At 44.8% G+C, this 18252-nt stretch overlaps 1 protein-coding gene and 1 pseudogene across 1 annotated transcript; both read left to right on the forward strand.

Moving 5' to 3' along the window:
- The first annotated feature begins 5210 nt into the window (after positions 1-5210).
- On the forward strand, positions 5211-7278 carry LOC124667482 (annotated as a pseudogene).
- Positions 7279-7627: 349 nt separating this feature from the next.
- On the forward strand, positions 7628-9683 carry LOC124667385 (2-oxoglutarate-dependent dioxygenase 19-like). Its single transcript, XM_047204696.1, has 3 exons — positions 7628-8471; positions 8539-9102; positions 9199-9683. The coding sequence occupies exons 1-3, from the start codon at positions 8295-8297 to the stop codon at positions 9496-9498; spliced, it is 1041 nt and encodes a 346-aa protein (XP_047060652.1). The 5' UTR covers positions 7628-8294; the 3' UTR covers positions 9499-9683.
- Positions 9684-18252: the final 8569 nt, after the last annotated feature.

Below are 18252 nucleotides of genomic sequence, written 5' to 3' on the forward strand. Positions count from 1 at the left end.
GCGTATCAGCTCGATTCCTAGCACACGGTGGCCATGTCGAGGACGGCGGTTCTAATGGTGGTCGCGGCAAGGTTTGGGACATCCCCAATCGACGGCGATGGTCGGTGCCGGAGCGGGTTAGGGTTTCGGTATGGGGGAAATTGGAGCAAGGGAGGAAGAACCCGATGCTAGGGCTCGCCGTGGAGCTTTTATAGGGCGCCGGGGTGCCTCGTCACGACGCCGGTCACTGGGAGCTCGCCAGCGAGAGAAGAAGCTGGCCACGGCGTCGAGGTGGCCTCCATGCGCAGAGAAGAGATGAGGACGACCATCTCCTTTTATTTTTCTGCCGAAGAGGTAAGTTGGCTGGGCTGCTACTCGGGCCGTGGTGCTGGGTTGCCAAGGTGGGCTGCTCCTCGGCTCCTAGCTGGGCTGCTTCGGCTGGCCAGGTCCAGGTAAGCTTCTCTCCCCTTTTCTTATTTCTTTTCTGTTTTTAATTTGACCATTTGAATTCATATTTGAATTCTGTTATATTTGCAGGTGTTTTTGTATGTTAATCCATTTTTGATGTTGTGTGATGACTAACACATCATCATTCTGTTTGAAACAATTATTTCATATTGGAATATGTTACATACTAATGGGTGATTCAAAATAGCCATTAGGCATGAGGTTATGTGATGTTATATCCCCATTCTAAATGTTATTTTCTTATTTTGTCTCCATCTGTTTGTATTGTTAGGTTTTGGGTACTTTTTAACTCAAGATATTTTAGGGTTTGTTCATAAGACTTGGTTTCAATTTAAGATGGAATGACTTACATATTATTTATGGGTGCCCAACTTATTAGGGTTTAATAGTTTCTAATTTTAACCCCTTCTGAGATTAACATAAACCTTATCCTTGAAAGTATCTGATATAAGTATTGTTTCAATCATAATTTGATATTAATTATAAGGATAAGTGGTGGATAAGTGTTTCATCTCCACATATGGTTTTAAATTATGGAATTTGAGCATTAGGTGTTTCTTATGTCTAATAATTGAAGCATAAGATTTGATTAATGAACTATTAGGGTTCAAATGCTGATTACCTAAGGACACATGGTTTGAATCTTAATTGTGGCTTAGGTTTTATTTGTGATCACCCAAGTGATACACAAACTAGGGTTGAGATTTAATTCTGGGTTGTAGAAATGAAATGACACCATGTTGCATGTGCTAGGGTTTAATCTCCCCTAACCATGATAAGGTGGTTGCTTGCTTAATTGTTTCTGTTCTCCTTTAGTTACTAAGGACTTGAGAATAAGTTTTATCTTCTACCAATTGGCTTCTATTGTTAACCTCAATTTATCATTTAAGTAACTACATTGGTTATAGTTCTTTTTATAGTTAACTTTGGTCATATGGATATATGGTTTCTCACCATATAAAGTATAGAGTTTTACTCTAAGGTTTTCTTATGTTTCTTAAATGAAGAATATGTGGAATGTAGATATGGTAGAACTCTACTTATGATCACCAATTGAATCACAAGTTAAGGTTGGAATATAAGCCTAGGGTTTCCTACTAGTTATCTCCCTATAATTTCAAGTGGGAATGAAATCTACTTATTCTAGTAGGGTTTAACTTATCCTCACATACTTCAAGAGCATGATCATGGATTAGGCATGATCCACTTGTTCTTTATATCTCTACCTCAATTTCTTATGGTTTATGATCCTCACTTAATTTATATTGTTCAAGGTTTGGCTTCCTAAGGTATCTCTCATTAACTAGGTTTCTCACTTCCATGATCAAGCATTGCCGTGATCAATTAAGGTATAGTACTTTCCTTTATAGTTTCTTGAATGAGCATGGTTATGTTTGTCTCAATTATCTTGAGTATAACACTATAGGTTGAGCTCTCTCATTTAAGAATAGTTATTCTAGGGTTTATGGTGTACTCCTAATATCTCCTTAGGTATCTAGGTTAAGGTTCCATTTATCTAACTTAGTTGGATTAATCTCATTCTTACTTTATCTATTCATGGATATAATCTTGTTTCACTTGATATTAGGTTAGCTCACCACTCCAAGAGGAAATGGTTTGCAACCTAATACTTTAGTTCAAAGGTTAACATTGATTCTTAAATAGGTAAAGCTAGAATTAGTATGATTGGTCTCTCTCTCATTTGGGAAGGACTTGAATAATACTCTAGGGTTCCTCTTGAAGATGATAATTTGAATACTTGGATGTATATCCAAGGTTTAGCTCAAGGTTTGTTATTGCTTCTTTAATTATTAATATAGAACTCTCACCTCTCTAGGTTTGATGTATAATAACATGGAATAGAGAAGGATAAATATTTCTAGAGTTGATCTCCTTATTATGTTCCCAAGATTGAAATAGAATAAATACCATGAGGTTCATGGTAGGATCATGGATTAGTTTAAGACATGGAAAAGATAAGTCTAGAATAGTTCTCCATTTTATTGTTACTTGATTTATAGTTAAATAGATGTTCATATGTTATGGCAAAGATTACCATGTTATGATCTTTAATAAGATCAAGCAATTGATCATTGAGTAAAGTGTTGTTGTGTTGATTTTTAGTCCATTTGATCTAACCCCTTACATCAAATCATCTCTACCCAAAACAAGGTTTTAACAAAGTCACATTGAGGTTTATAGCACTTGACTTGATGAGCTACTTCAATTCCACCAAGGTCAAGTGAAACTTCAGTTACTGTGACTGTTTTACTTTAAAGCGCGAAAATTCCCCAGATTTTCTATGCATGAATGCAAATGCACATATCTGTTTCCTCTATTTTTATAACCCCAATACCTGGGATATTACAGGCTGCGGCCTGTGAACCAATTCCTGCCCAACAACCGACGCCATGGACTTGGGTTGCGCGTCTCGAACGGAGCCTGGTGAAGAGATCAACTCAACCATGCGTGGACAGGACGGTGGCTGAGACGGCTCTGCATCTCGCCCCGCCATTGACGCTCGACGAAGCTCCACAAATTACGGTCCGATCAGCACGCAAAAACTCAGGAACTTCAGCTGAACACCATTTCAATCCATCGTGAGTAAGTAACTCTCTCGATCTCTCTCGCTGTCTCGTCCAACAACAGGAGAGAATCACATCCCGAGGTCTGAACAAAACCGCACATGCGAGCGCCATCCACGATGTAGATGGCCTTTTACTTCCTGCTCAGGTTCGTCTCCAGGGCGGCGGCGATCGCCGGCAGACGGTGGGAGTCGCCGACAGGGCATCGCCAGTCGCCCGCGTGTCGCCTACGCGACGTGCCGCTCACGAAACGTTCCACCATGCTCCGGATCACTCTTAATTCATACGTTCATATATATATTAATAATTTCAAAATATAGAAATTAAACATTTTTCATAGGATAAATGGATGATAACATGGTCCAAAAGATCACAAATCCGCTAAATCGAGCTCCCAACAATGGCTGATCTGAAAGAGGAAGGAAGATAATTAGAGATCAATCTATGACTTTTGCCGGTTGGTAGAACAACAGACTGCAGCCATAGAGCAGGAGGGCCAGGTCTAGGCCGTAGGGGACTGGAAGATGGAGGAAGAAGAGTCACCTCTCACCTTCGTGACTTCGTCAATGGGGGCGGCGACCAGCGAGAAGGAGATGAAGCATTGCCGGCAAGGACCAAAGAAGCTAGGAGGCGGCTGCGCGTGGGGAGGTGCCAGGTACCGCACCCCCAAGGGAGCCTGTTGGGCCGGCCCAGTCACGTTTTTTTCTTCTGTTTTCCTCCTTTTCTGCTGTTTCATTTCTTTTCTTTTTTTATAAATCTAAAATGATAATGTGAAATTTTTTCGGAAAAATAAATTTTTATAATATGAACTTTCCAAAATCTGAATATTTTTAAATTTGTATAATTTCGAAAAATTGAAAAATTGAGTTTTTTATATTTTTTTATATATACAATTTCCGAATTTGAACAATTTTTGGATTTGAACATTTTTCGAATTTGAACATTTTTTGGAATTTGAACAATTTTCGGATTTGAACATTTTTTATGTTTGAATATTGTTTTTCAAAATTTGAATATATTTTTTAGATTGAACATTTTTCAAAATTTGAACATTTTTTAGATTGAACATTTTTTAAAAAATTCGATTTTTCCCAAAATTTGAACATTTTTAGAAAATGAACATATTTTAAATTTGAACATTTTTCGATTACGAACATTTTTCGGATACGAACAATTTTTAGCTTTGAACATTTTTCGTTTTGAACACTTTTCGAATTTGAACGTTTTTCGAATTTGAACTATTTTCAATTTTGAACTTTTCAATTTTGAACTTTTTCAATTTTGAACAAAAATAAAAATAAACAGAAAAGAAAAGGAAACAAAAAAGAAAGAAAAGAAAAAACAGAAACAGAAACGGAAAACGGAAAAAAGAAAAAAGATGAAAATGGGCCAGGCCCAGTACCCGACCAGGGTGTGCGATGCCTGGTAGGCACCGACCTGGTCGGTGTATAGGATTTGCCCTGCGCGTGCACGACATGTTTGCTAATGCGACGGGGTGCCTCTTTAAGATGGGCTGTGCGGGCGTTTGGCCTTTCTAGGGAGCGCTGGCGTTTGGCCTTTCCAGGGAGCGCATTGATCGAAGCGTTTCCGGTATCACTCCAGTATCTTTCGGTATCCCTCACGTATCGGTATTATTTTTTTCTTTTTAATTCAAAAATCGGTAGATACGTACTAGATACGGTTTTGATATGTCTCAGTCAACTAAGATTTTCTTAAGTCTAAGTCACTTTCAAAAAAGTACTTGAATTACACTTTTCTGTTAAAAAAGTGCAATTGCACTTTTCTGCTAGAAATGTGCAACTGGATCGAGTTGCACTTTTTTTGAACTGCAGTTGCACTTTTCTAAGATGACTGAGACTTAAGAAAATCTCAGTCAACTTAGACATAGACACACCCTACTAGATATGTATTGGTTATTATCCGATACCGGTACGGCGACAAAGTGCGGCATCTACGCTTCCTAGCAGCTGACTTGTAATTCGTGCAGATAGCCGCTGGAGCCTGGAGATGGAGCAAGCTGTCGTGTGATGCATGATAGTTCGGAACGTATCCGCCTGGCGATAAGAAAGAGTTAATGTGAAATATCTCGTCGATTGCCAGATAGGATGTGACATTACAAGATGATGTTGAGGATACGATACCAAGAAAGCCACGACAACCCCATGGAGTGTACCAGTACCTCACGTCACAGCAGCCTTGACACCGATTTTGCGAAATGCGAACTTCCATCTTCTTTCTGCTTCATCTCCAACACTAGCATCTCGCCTCTGCCTCCAGCACTCCACACAGTCAGTCAATTATGGCCCGCCTTGACCGCCCAGACTGTGTGGAGAACGGAGAGGGTGCCGGAGCATACAACGAGGACGGCATCCCTGTCGTCGACTTCGATGTCCTCATCAACGGCGACTCCGATCAACGGTTGGCGGCGATCCTCCACCTCGGCCGGGCGTGCACACAGTGGGGCTTCTTCATGGTACGTACGCCTCAAATCTGCAGCAGAATCTTAAGCAAGTCAATTTTATGTTCTAAGCTTAAATATACCATGTGATTCTTCCACGACAAGGTCATCAACCATGGTGTTCCCGAGTCTCTCCAAGGAGCAACCATGGATGCGTGCAGGGAGCTGTTCAGTTTACCAACGGAGGAGAAGTCCGAGTACATGGAGGCAGGCCCGATGGACCCCGTTCGCGTCGGAACTCGGAACGGGTTTCAATTCTGCCGTCGACGGCGCCAAGTATTGGAGAGAGTACTTGAAAATGTTCGCTCACCCTGAATTGCACTGCCCGGCGAAGCCAGCAATTCTAAGGTGCTGATGAAACATTTCACTTGTTTATGACGTTTACTATCAGCGAGTTTTAACTACGAAGCAGGGCCGATCAGGCGCAGCTTTGCATCCCTAATTGTGTGTCCGTTTGTCGTTGCCAGAGAAATTGCTACCGAATACGCGACTCGCACGAGAGGCCTGATGCTGGAGCTCACGACGGCGATCTCCGAGAGCCTGGGGCTCGACGGCAGCCGCATCGCTGAAGCACTGAACCTCGAGAACTGCTTCCAGATCCTCGTTGGGAACTATTACCCGCCGGCTGGTCCGGACGTCGGGGCGATCGGAATGCCGACTCACTCTGACCACGGCCTCCTCACTCTGCTCTTCCAGAACGGCGTCGACGGCCTCCAGGTCAAGCACGACAGCAAGTGGCTCCTCGCTAAGCCCATTTCTGGCTCATTCTTCGTCATCGCTGGCGATCAGCTGGAGGTGACCGACCAAATTGAGCGATTGCCTTCTCCGAAATGTGTCATCCAACTCCGCGCAATTCTGACTCTGGTTCATGTATGTGGTTCTCTTAAACTTGCTTGCAGATTGTGAGCAATGGAAGGTACAAGGCCGTGCTTCACCATGCATTGGTTGACGGCGAGCAGGCGAGGATGTCCTTCGTGAGCCTTATTGGGCCGTGCCTGGACGCCGTCGTCAAGCCGATCCCAGAGCTGGCACGAGAGGCACCACAGGGCGCAAAGTTCAGGGGTATCAGGTACAGGGACTACATGGAGCACCAGCAGAGCAACAAACTCAAGGAGAATGCGGCGCTGGACATCGTTCGGGCACGCCAGGTTTCGATGAACAGTTCTCCGATTAACGTATGAGACTGCTTATTCAGGTCAAAATCTTGAAGGTCTATATGTTAGAATGCTTCATCTCCACTAAGATGGTTAGACATAAAGAACAAAGGGAAATTGATAAGAAGACGGTAAGAATGGAATCATCCAATCCTAGACATAAAATTAAGAATGTCTTTGAACAATGAATCGATTGTAAAAAAATATAACTGAGATATGATCGGACCAATGTGTTGTAGTAGACAGACACATATTCGGTGGCTATGTGTAGTTCCTCCTATCTTTGCTTAATATGGATGTCGAAGGAATCACAGTATACCATAAACATCCTAAAAGTGATTCATAACACATAACCAGCCACAAGTCACACTAATGGATAAGAAAGGGCAGAATTATATAATCTCATATAGATTTCTAAATATATAGGTGTAATCACAAATGCTCACCTATATAATGGTGTACTATTGGTAATCATGAATTAATGAGGGAAATAAAAATTAACTATGAAACATTCCTGAATGGGAATTGTAACACAATAACTGCTAGTTCGTGTGTTGTACTAATTCGGTGATGTCAACACTCCGGATGTACTAAAACCATGGGTGCAAGTAAAGGTTCGGGATTGGAATGGTTATAGCGGACATATCTGAGAAAATAACTGCACAGTAAATCTGATGCACACCTGCAATCCAGCGATCGCAGCCCGACAACATGTCTCATTTCCATGCTATATGGCAAAAGTCGAATATATTTGAATTTATCTAATCAGGAAGGACAATAGTGATACAAGGATACACAGTTAAATCTAAAGGAAATGCTTAAGACAAAAAAATTGAATTTAATCAATCTTCGTGGGACGGAGAGAATAGATAGTATATGATGTCTGAAATCCAACATACATTGTACGACTCACTCCATTAATATATAGATGAGGATTTAGACAAGAACATTGTTCCAATATCCAAGTTTGACAGTTACTTATACAAATTCAAGCTTTAGAGAAGTTTGGCACTAGAGCAGTATGTCCCTTAGGACATGTCCAAAGCAACATACCCGTACTTAGAAGGAACTGAAACAAAACATTCATGAATCATGACGGATCCATCTCTCAACTTGTATATGGAGTGAACCCAAACATGTTCACTTGCAGCACTGTATCTGCTTACAAAAAAACTAATGGCCTGCTGGTTTGCAAATTGTTTCTTTTGCTTTGGAGTCACTGTAGCATGTATCTATCAGTATCCTGTTTACATACGGCAGCGGCTTGGCTTCCTGCACAGGGACGGTGGAGTTTTCCACGGGACTCTTGCGCGTGTGCTGTCCTTATTCCAGCAGCAGCTTATATAGATGAATGGCGTTGTGAATCAGCTTCCTCTTCCTGCACCGTCCGTCACGAGTACGACAACAAGTCAGTGACTTCAAGTCAGCCGGCGGATAAGACGATCAAGGAAAAAAGAGTGTGGAATACCTCGTTGATTGCCAACATCACAGGGTGACCGATCTTGAGGATACGGTTCCGAGAAAGCCACGGCAGCCGCATGGGGTCTACCAGCACCCACGTCATTGCCGGATTTTGCCGAATGCGAGCTTCATCTCTAACACTAGCCTCTCGCCTCTGCCTCCAGCCTTCCACAGCACGATTACTCAATCATGGCCCGCCCTGACCACCCAGACCGCGAGGAGAACGGCGGTGGCAGCTCTGCAGCATACAGCGTGGCCGGCATCCCCGTCGTCGACCTCAACATCCTCGCCAACGGCGACGCTGATCAACGGAAAGAGGAGATCCAGCACCTCGGCCGGGCGTGCGCAGACTGGGGCTTCTTCATGGTACGTGCGGCTCAAATTTGTAGAATTTTAAGCATCATACAGGTGTTGTCTGAATCTTCCACGACAGGTCATCAACCATGGTGTCCCTGAGTCTCTCCAAGGAGCAACCATGGATGCGTGCAAGGAGCTATTCAGTTTACCGACGGAGGAAAAGGCTGAATACATGGAGGCAGGCCCGATGGATCCCATTCGCGTCGGAACAGGTTTCAATTCTGCCGTCGACGGCGTCAGGTACTGGCGAAACTACCTCAAGATGTTCGCTCACCCCGAGTTGCACTGCCCAGCAAAGCCCGCGTATCTAAGAGAAATTGCTGCCGAGTATGCGGCTCGCACGAGAGGCCTGACCCTGGAGCTCACAACAGCGGTCTCCGAGAGCCTGGGGCTCGACGGCAGCCGCATCGCCGAAGCGCTGAACCTCGACAAGTGCCTCCAGATCCTCATCGGGAACCACTACCCGCCAGCTGGCCCGGACATTGGGGCAATCGGGCTGCCGACTCATTCCGACCACGGTCTCTTCACGCTGCTCTTCCAGAACGGCGTCAACGGCCTCCAGGTCAAGCACGGCGGCGAGTGGCTCCTCGCCAAGCCCATCCCCGGCTCCTTCTTCGTCATCGTCGGCGATCAGCTGGAGGTGACCTTCGCGACTACCTTCTTCGAAATGTGACATCTAACTCCGCACAATTCTGACCCTGGTTCATGTATGTGGTCCTCTTAAACTTGCTTGCAGATTGTGAGCAATGGAAGGTACAGGGCCGTGCTACACCGCGCGTTGGTCGATGGCAAGCAGGCGAGGATGTCCTTCCTGAGCCTGATCGGGCCATGCCTGGAAACCGTCGTCGAGCCGATCCCAGAACTGGCACAGGAGGCATCGCGGGGCGCCAAGTTCGGAGGTATCAAGTACAGGGAGTACATGGAGCACCAGCAGAGCAACAAACTCAGGGAGAATGCGGCGCTGGACATCGTTCGGGTGCAGCGTGGGATACTGGCACGCCAGGTTTCGATGAACAATTCTCCGATTAACGTATGAGTCTGCTTATTGAGGTCGAAATCTTGAAGGTAGATATGTTAGAATGCTTCATCTCCACTAAGATGGTTAGACATAAAGAACTTATAATGCTTCATCTCCACTAAGATGGTTAGACATAAAGAACTTATAATGCTTGATCTACACTAGATTGTTAGACATAAAGAACAAAGGGAAATTGATAGAAAGACGGTAAGAATGGAATCATCCAATCCTAGAGATAGAATTTCTTTGAACAATGAATCGACTATACAAAAATAACTGAGATATGATCAGACCAATGTGTTGTAATAGACAGGCGACATATGCGGTGGTTATATGTAGTTCCTTCTATCATTGCTTAATATGGATGGATGTCTAAGGAATCACAATATAACATAAATATCTTTAAAGTGATTCATAACACATAACCCACCACAAGTCACACTAATGGATGAGAAATGGCGGAATTATATAATTTCATATAGATTTGTAAATATACAGTGTGATCACAAATGTTCATCTATAGAATGTTGTACTATTTGGTAATCATGAGTTAATGAGGGAAATAAAAATTATCTATGCAACATTCCTGAATGGGAATTGTAGCACAAGAACTTATAACTTACAATACCTGCTAGCTAATCCGTTGTACTACACCTATACTTATCAGTTCGGCGATGTTAGCATTCCGTATGTACGAGAACCATGGGTGCAAGTAAAGGTTTGGGATTGGAATGGTTATGGCAGACATGTCTGAGAAACTAACTGCACAGTAAATCTGATGCACACCTGAAATCCAGCGATCGCAGCCCGACAACATGTCTCATTTCTATGCTATATGGCAAAATTCGAATATATTTTAATTTATCTAGTCAGGAAGGAAAATAGTGACAGAAGGATGCATAGTTAAATCTGAAGGAAATGCTTAAGACAAAAATATACATTTTATTTTGGCATAATCAGCTCCAAAGAACTCACCAATACAGGGAGCCGTTGGCGTGAATTGTACATTTGCGATGTCAAGGTGCTGGAGATGGAGAAAAGAACCTCCTATTCATGTCAGTATCTGGGAAGTCCAAGAAGTTGGTGCTATCTTCTCATGACCAATTCCACTAAAATAATGATACATCTCCTCAATCCGTTCTCATCCCGCCCTTCTCCTTCCTCGACCACCACAGATCTGGTTATCCATGTTAATTTCCAAAAGCATTGAATCAGCTACAGCACAAAACTAGTGTACATAAGAAAGCTACTTTTGTCATAGAGAAACCATGTGTTGATTGATAAAAAAAAAGGTAGTAACTTCTATTGCATTGCTTCTGACACAACAAATATAAGGCACTATCACATACAAGCCTACCAAGCAAACCACTACCTACACCAGAAAGTATTAACTACAAAGTGATAGCATCTCATATAGATCAGACCAATAAAATGCAGCAGTTCTTTTAGCAAGTATTTGGGACCGATCGAACAAAACACTAACAATATCTCAATAATCCTCATCTCGTGTACCCTCCTGCTCGAGCATTTCGTTGTTATCATTAATCTAACACACCTTCATTAAGTAAAACACTTCATGACAGAAAATTAAAATAAGTATATAGGTCAATAACTCCAGATATTTGATAAAAAACGGGGGTCAAAATGAGTCTGAATGTTAGTTTAAATATTTGCTCTCATACCGTCCGACAACACTACTGTACAACTGTAATCCAGAGGCTGCAGCCTGACAACATGTCTTACTTCCATGCTATATGGCAGAAGTCAAATATATTTCAATTTATCTAATAAGGAAGGAAAATAGTGATACAGAAGATACATAGTTAAATCTAAAAGAAATGCTTAAGACAAAAAATGTAGAAATATAACAATTTTTTGCATAATCAGCTCTAAAGGACTAAACAATACAAGGAGCCTTTGGAGTGAATTGTACATTTGCGATGTCAGGGTGCTGGAGATGCCGAAAAGAACCTCCTATACACGTACATTATCTGGGAAGTCCAAGAAGTTGGTACTACCTTCTCTTGACAATTCCACTAAAATAGACGTGTCCGATGTCCTCGACCTACTCTCGTCCTGACCTTCTCCTTCTGCATAAATGGCAATAAAAATATCCAAACTAAGCATAAATGGCTGCCCTAGCTCAAATACCAAAAATGTGATCTGTGGGGGAGGAGACGCGTCTAATTGTTGTTATTTTGTTTTTTCAAACTAGGTAATTCGAATTGAGAACGCCCCTTACCCCACTTTAGATCCATATTCCTGAGATGCATAGGTCCTCCCCTATTCCCCGCCCCCTAGGTGTGCCAAGGCTCGCATAGCCCGGGCCCCTACCCCGCATCCTGGGCTTCCGCCGGTCATACCGGCCACCTGTTCACCGGCGCCCCGAGCCATACACCTCCCCCAATGCCCCCGCCTGCGGAAATCCCTCTAATTTCTCGATGTGGGACTAAACATCTGAGGTTGCGTGCAGCTTACCAGTGAGTACCAGCCGGCCGGCGTCTCCTCCTGCTCCTCCACGAACCCCGCTTCCACATCCGCTCGTCGCCGGCGTGGGGAAAGACAGAGACGTGCGACGCGCGACCCCCCGCCCCGACGATGGAGACGGCCGCCGGCGGTCGCCTGCGGCCTCGAACTGAACTAGTGTTGAACTATGGCGCGGCGGTGGCGCGAAGATATTGGGCATGAGGCGAGGGAGGGCATGTCCGGCAGTCCTCTTTACCACCTCTCCTGCTCCCCTCCACCTAGAAGATGCACTGACGGGCGTCCCTATCACCTCTCTGTCTCTCCTCCGACTAGAAGATGCACTAGCGGCTGACCCACACACTAGGGCACCCCTTCTTCTCTGGTGGTAATATGTTTGCGCCTCCCTCTGCATAATCCTCCTTCGATCTGTTGTCCGTAGGCCTGCTGCATGACTTTGAATGCCCACACAATTATTGTTGAAATGCTACCAAAATATTGTCGAAATGCTGCCACAGTTTTTCATGTTAGCGTGTTATGCTCAAATCTTTTTATGGGCATGGATATCCATGGATATCTGGATATCCGATGGGTTTGGATTTGGAGCGACATCCATGCCCATGAATCGGGGCACAATTAGGCTGATGGATATGGGCATGGATCTGGTTTTGGTATATCCGTCCAAACCCGCTCCATTGTCATCCTTAACCCGTGTATCTCTGAACCTATGTTGAGAAAGAAAACGAAACTGAATCTCTCATCCTCTGTTGCTTCCCTCATCCCCTCTAGCTGCTCTCCTCATCCCTAAATCCCAATTCCCTCTCCAATTCAGCCGATGCGGTGATCCCCAATCATAGGGACATCACAATCTGGTCAGAGCACAGATTCGCTCCGCTCGCGCTCCGCAATCTCGAGATCGGTCGGTAAAGAAATTCCACCGCGACAGGTGCGGTGTTGCTCCGGTGATGCTGCACAAAATCCTTAGCAGGGTTCGGCCCGATTCAGAGGTGAGCCGCGATGGCGCCGTCTAAATCTGTCCAGTCGTCGGTGCAAACCAACTTCGTGTTGGACAGGATGGAGGAGCTGCAATCATCCATGCAGCAGATGCTGAAAATTTTCAGCGAGATGCGGGTGGAGGTGAAGTCCATGACGAACTAGATGCAGGCGTTTCAGCAACAACTAGATGACTTCGGCGAGGACATGGACCGCGTCAAGCGTCGCGTCAACGAGACGGAGAAGTCCGCCCCGCAGGTTCGTGTGGAAATCCCTCAAGCAAGCAAGGGAGTGGCCACGGCGCGGATGACGAACCATGGGCCACCGCTCCTCAACGCGTCGCTGCACGGCACTGGCACCGCGGTATTCACCACCGCTCCTTCGTCACCCAAGGACGCCGTCGACACCACCTCCACGGGTGATTTCGTCGTGCGGCCTCGCCGCCACGATTTCCCTCGATTCTCGAGTGAGACCCCGTTGCTCTGGGTCGATCTCTGCTAAACATATTTCGAGATGTACCACGTACCAGAGCACCACTGGGTCAGCACAATGACACTGCATCTCGACGGCCACGCTGCACTCTGGTTCCAGTCCTACAAGATTGCGTGGGATGTTTTTTTGCAAGCAGTGGGGGGGAGGGGGAATTTGGCCATGATGAATTTGATGATCAGATGTCCAAGCTGATGCAACTTCGACAGACCAGTACAGTTGTAGAGTACAGGCTTGTTTTTGAGGAATGTATGTACCACCTGATTTTTGTTGACGACAGTTTGAGTGCTCGCTGGTTTGTGACACAGTTCGTGTTTGGGCTCTGAGATGATATTCGTTGTGCAGTTCGTTTACAAGCTCCAACAAGCATCACTCGGGCTGCAGCTCTAGCTCGCATACAAGAAGAAGAGGCTGAACACCACCGTCCCAAAGCATGCCCAGCAGTACCGACTAAGTATCCAACGGCAACAATGTCGGGCAATAGTACACAACGCCTGGAGTGGCCTAAGAAACAAGGTGCGGATGATTTTAACAGAGAGCGTCAGTTGCGAGATTTTCGCCGCGCTAACAATCTCTGTTTCAAGTGTGGAGACAAGTACTCGAAGGAACACCAATGCAAATGCTCGGGGCAGCAGCTGACCATTGAAGTGGGTGAGTTCGGTGAAGTCTTATCTGATGAAGTGTGTCTAGCATTGGAGCTCTTATCAGAAGTCACTAATGGAACTGAAACTGCAGCTGCAGCTTGCGGTTACATTTCTATGGCTGCTTTGGCTGGTACAACATCACCAGAAACAGTCCAACTGCGAGCCCTAGTTGGTAATCAAGTAATGATCCTCCTCGTTGATTCTGGTAGCACAACCACATTCGTCACAAAGTCATTTCCTTTGCGAGCTGGGTGTACTGTTTCCCCAGCTCCGGCAATCCTGTGAAGCTCGCAGATGGACATATGCTTACTTCTAATGAACAAGTGAAGGATCTTCAATGGTGGACTCAGGGCAATACGTTTAACACTGATATGCTCATATTGGATCTTGGAGCATATGATGGAGTGCTAGGGATGGACTGGCTCAAGAGTTGTGGTAAAATGACATGCGAATGGGCTCAGAAAACATTAGAGTTCGAGCACAACAGCAAAAACATTCTGTTGCAAGGGATGAAAGACAAGTCTCAAATGCTGTTACTGAATTGTCAGTGGAACAACTTCAGAAATGGATGGCAGGAAATGAGGTCTGGGCAATGGCTGTTTTGGATCCACTATCAGCATCAGATTCAAACGCGACGGTGGCGGTTGCGCCTGATTTGCAGTCAATACTCACGAAATATGCAGATATTTTCTCTGAGCCTAAGTCACTACCACCTCAAAGGGCCTTTGATCATGCAATAACACTGGAAGCGAATGCACGTCCTACCAATGTTCGTCCTTACCGTTACTCTCCACTTCAAAAGGACGAAATCGAAAGGCAAGTGCAGGAAATGTTGGCGGCTGGCTTGATAACACCCAGTATGAGCCCGTTCGCCTCTCCTATTTTGTTGGTGAAGAAGAAGGATGGGATATGGCGATTTTGTATAGACTATCGGCGCCTCAATGATCTTACTATCAAAAACAAATTTCCGCTGCCAGTTGCGGATGAGATGTTGAATGAGCTTGTCGGCACAAAGTTTTTCTCTAAACTTGACCTAAGGGCTGGTTACCATCAGATCCGCATGAGGCCATCAGATGAGGAAAAACACCCTTTAATACCCACCATGGCCATTTTCAATTCAGAGTCATGCCTTTTGGACTTACAAATGCTCCAGCTAGGTTCCAATGCATTATGAGTGAAGTGTTTGCCCCATTTTTTAGGAAATTTGTCATTGTCTTCTTAGATGATATTCTCATCTACAACCCTTCCTCGGAAGATCACCTCCAACATATTACTCAAGTTTTGAGAAATCTCAGGGAAACTAAGTTCTATGCTAAACTGTCCAAATGCAGTTTCGGGAAAACTAGCATCCAATACTTGGGACACATTATTTCTGATCAGGGTGTTGCAACGGATCCAGAGAATACATCAGCTATGTAACAGTGGCATGTACCATCCACAGCTACTGAGCTTAGGGTTTTTTTTTGGGTCTCACGGGCTACTACCGAAAATTCGTGCATAACTACAACATCATCACCAAACCTCTGACTCAGCTTTTAACTAAGAAAGGTTTTCACTGGTCTGATGAAGCTACAACAACTTTTAATCAGTTGAAGAAGGCTATGGTGAGTACACCAGTTCTGGCTCTACCTGATTTCAACTTACCCTTTACAGTTGAGACAGATGCCTGTGACACCGGCGTCGGGGCGGTGCTTATGCAACGAGGACACCCAATTGCATACATGAGTAAGGCGTTGGGATTGCTGAATCGCAAGTTGTCGGTGTATGAGAAAGAGTTATTGGTTGTTTTTTATGGCGGTGGATAAATGGCGACAATATCTGCAAATTGGGCCATTCACAATTCTGACAGATAATAAGAGCTTGTCTAATTTATATGATCAAAACTTACAGTGCAAAGCCATGTCCAAGCTTGTGGGTTTACATTTCACTATCAAATATAAGAAAGGAACCGAGAATGGGGCTGCGGATTCTGGGTCATGTGTGGGGCAAATTATGGAAGCTCAAGCCATCTCTTCTTGCAAGCCTGACTGGGTACATGAAATACTTAATTCGTATGCCATTGATGCCCATGCCTCAGCCATATTTCAAGAGCTGGCTGTGCAGTCACCAAATGACAGGGGTTATGCCTTACATCAAGGCTTAATCTATTACACGGACAGAATCTTCATCGGGGAAAATCTAGCGTTACAAACCAAAATAATTGCCTCCTTACATGATAGTGCAGTGGGTGGTCACTCAGGAATCCAAGCAACCTACAAACGCATCAAGAAATTGTACTTCTAGAATGGGATTAAGTTGGCTGTGGAAGATTTTGTGGGACAATGCCTAGTTTGTCAGTAAGCAAAACATCTGCATACCAAACCTGCTGGACTACTTCAACCTCTACCACCACCTACAAAACCCTGGGCTGAGATCACGATGGACTTTATTGAAGGTTTGCCACTCTCTGATCATGCCAACACCATTCTGGTTGTAGTGGACCGTTTGACTAAATACGCCCACTTCCTAACTCTAAAGCATCCTTACACGGCTGCTACTGTGGCTAAGCTATTCCTTGATCAGATTGTTCGGCTACATGGTGTTTCTCTTACGATAATATATGATCGTGATAAGGTTTTCACGAGTCACTTTTGGAAAGAGTTACTCGAGGCCCTTGGCACTCAGTTACACTACAGCACCGCTTACCATCCACAGACTGATGGGCAAAGCGAGCACGTCAACCAAACCTAGAACAGTATCTGTGTTGTGCAGTGCAAGACAATCCTAAGCAATGGAAGAAATGGATTGCGATTGCATAATTCTGGTACAATACAAGTTTCCATACTGCTCTAGGATGTACACCATACACAGCGTTGTACAGAGTGGACCCCAATTTGGCGCAATGCCTAACCTGGTGGTCACTGAGCCTTCCTCAGCGGCGGAGACAGCTCTGGAATACCAGGCCCAAACAGAGTTGCTACGTGCCCAACTGATGCGGGCTCAGCAACGGATGAAAACATACGCTGAAAACATACGCTGACAAGAATCACACTGAACGCCACTTTGCAGTTGGAGAGCAAGTTTTATTGAAATTGCAGCATTATGCCCAACAGTCAGTGGTTAACAGACCATGCCCAAAGCTCTCTTACAAATATTTTGGCGCTTACAAGATCTTGGAAAGAATTGGAGCTGTTGCTTATAAGCTGGAGCTGCCTGACACTGCCAAGGTGCATTCAAGGTTCCACGTTTCTCAGTTAAAGCCCTTCACTGCAAACTACACTCCAGTTTATAGCACTCTACCATTGGTGCGAGACCTAGTGGCCACTACTCATGTACCAGTATCCATTCTTCAGCGTCGCTTGGTGAAGAAAGGTAATACTGCCACGCCGCAAGTGTTGATTCGTTGGGCACATGTTCCTGATGATTGTGCAACCTGGGAAGACTACTACGTCCTGAAGAATCGCTATCGTGATGCTACACTCTGGGATGAAGAACAAGACCAAGAGTCGTCTCAAGGGGAGGCGAGTGTCACACCTATGACTACCATAGGATCGTCGGTGGACAACAAGGTCCAGTCTGAGCTGGACGTGATTGGAACCAAGACCTAGAATGAGGTCCAAGCTGGTTGGTTGTGAGCTGGCGGCAGTGGGCCTACGGCCCCACTTATAAGCGTGTGTGTGAGGGGTTAAAGGGGAGTTCCCGTGTATCTCTGAACCTATGTTGAGAAAGAAAACGGAACTGGATCTCTCATCCTTTGTTGCTTCTCTCATTGACATAGGCATCCCCAATGGGCCTGCCGAAGAAGGTACCCGGGGTTTAGTGAAGGCCCATGACTCGAAGAATACAAAGCCTGGAAGCCCAATAAGGTGTCGATATGGAAGATAGAATTGTATTAGGAATAACTTGTAATTATACGGGACGAACCCAAAGAGTCTCCTTTTGTTTGTAACTTGTACGTCACGAAACCCTCGGCTCCGCCTCCTATATAAGGGGGAGTTGAGGGGAAAAGAAAGCATCGATTGTCAACACAACCCTAGCTTTTAGCAGTCGAGTACTTTTTCGGCTGAAACCTTCGAGATCTACTTGCCCTCTACTTTCCACGAAATCCTAGTCTACAACCCGTAGGCATTGACAAGTCAATACCTTGTCAATTGGCGCCGTCTGTGGGGATTAGAGGCGACAAGGAGCTGATCTCGATGGCACG

This window comes from Lolium rigidum, chromosome 1, assembly GCF_022539505.1.
Source record: "Lolium rigidum isolate FL_2022 chromosome 1, APGP_CSIRO_Lrig_0.1, whole genome shotgun sequence".
NCBI lineage: Eukaryota > Viridiplantae > Streptophyta > Magnoliopsida > Poales > Poaceae > Lolium > Lolium rigidum.

What these genes read in the sequence shown, in the direction of transcription:
- LOC124667385 (XM_047204696.1), top strand. Translation starts at nt 8,295, where the DNA reads ATGGCCCGCCCTGACCACCCAGACCGCGAGGAGAACGGCGGTGGCAGC. An exon ending in CAGACTGGGGCTTCTTCATG is followed by an intron (nt 8,472 to 8,538) that starts GTACGTGCGGCT and finishes CTTCCACGACAG; the next exon opens with GTCATCAACCATGGTGTCCC. An exon ending in TCGTCGGCGATCAGCTGGAG is followed by an intron (nt 9,103 to 9,198) that starts GTGACCTTCGCG and finishes ACTTGCTTGCAG; the next exon opens with ATTGTGAGCAATGGAAGGTA.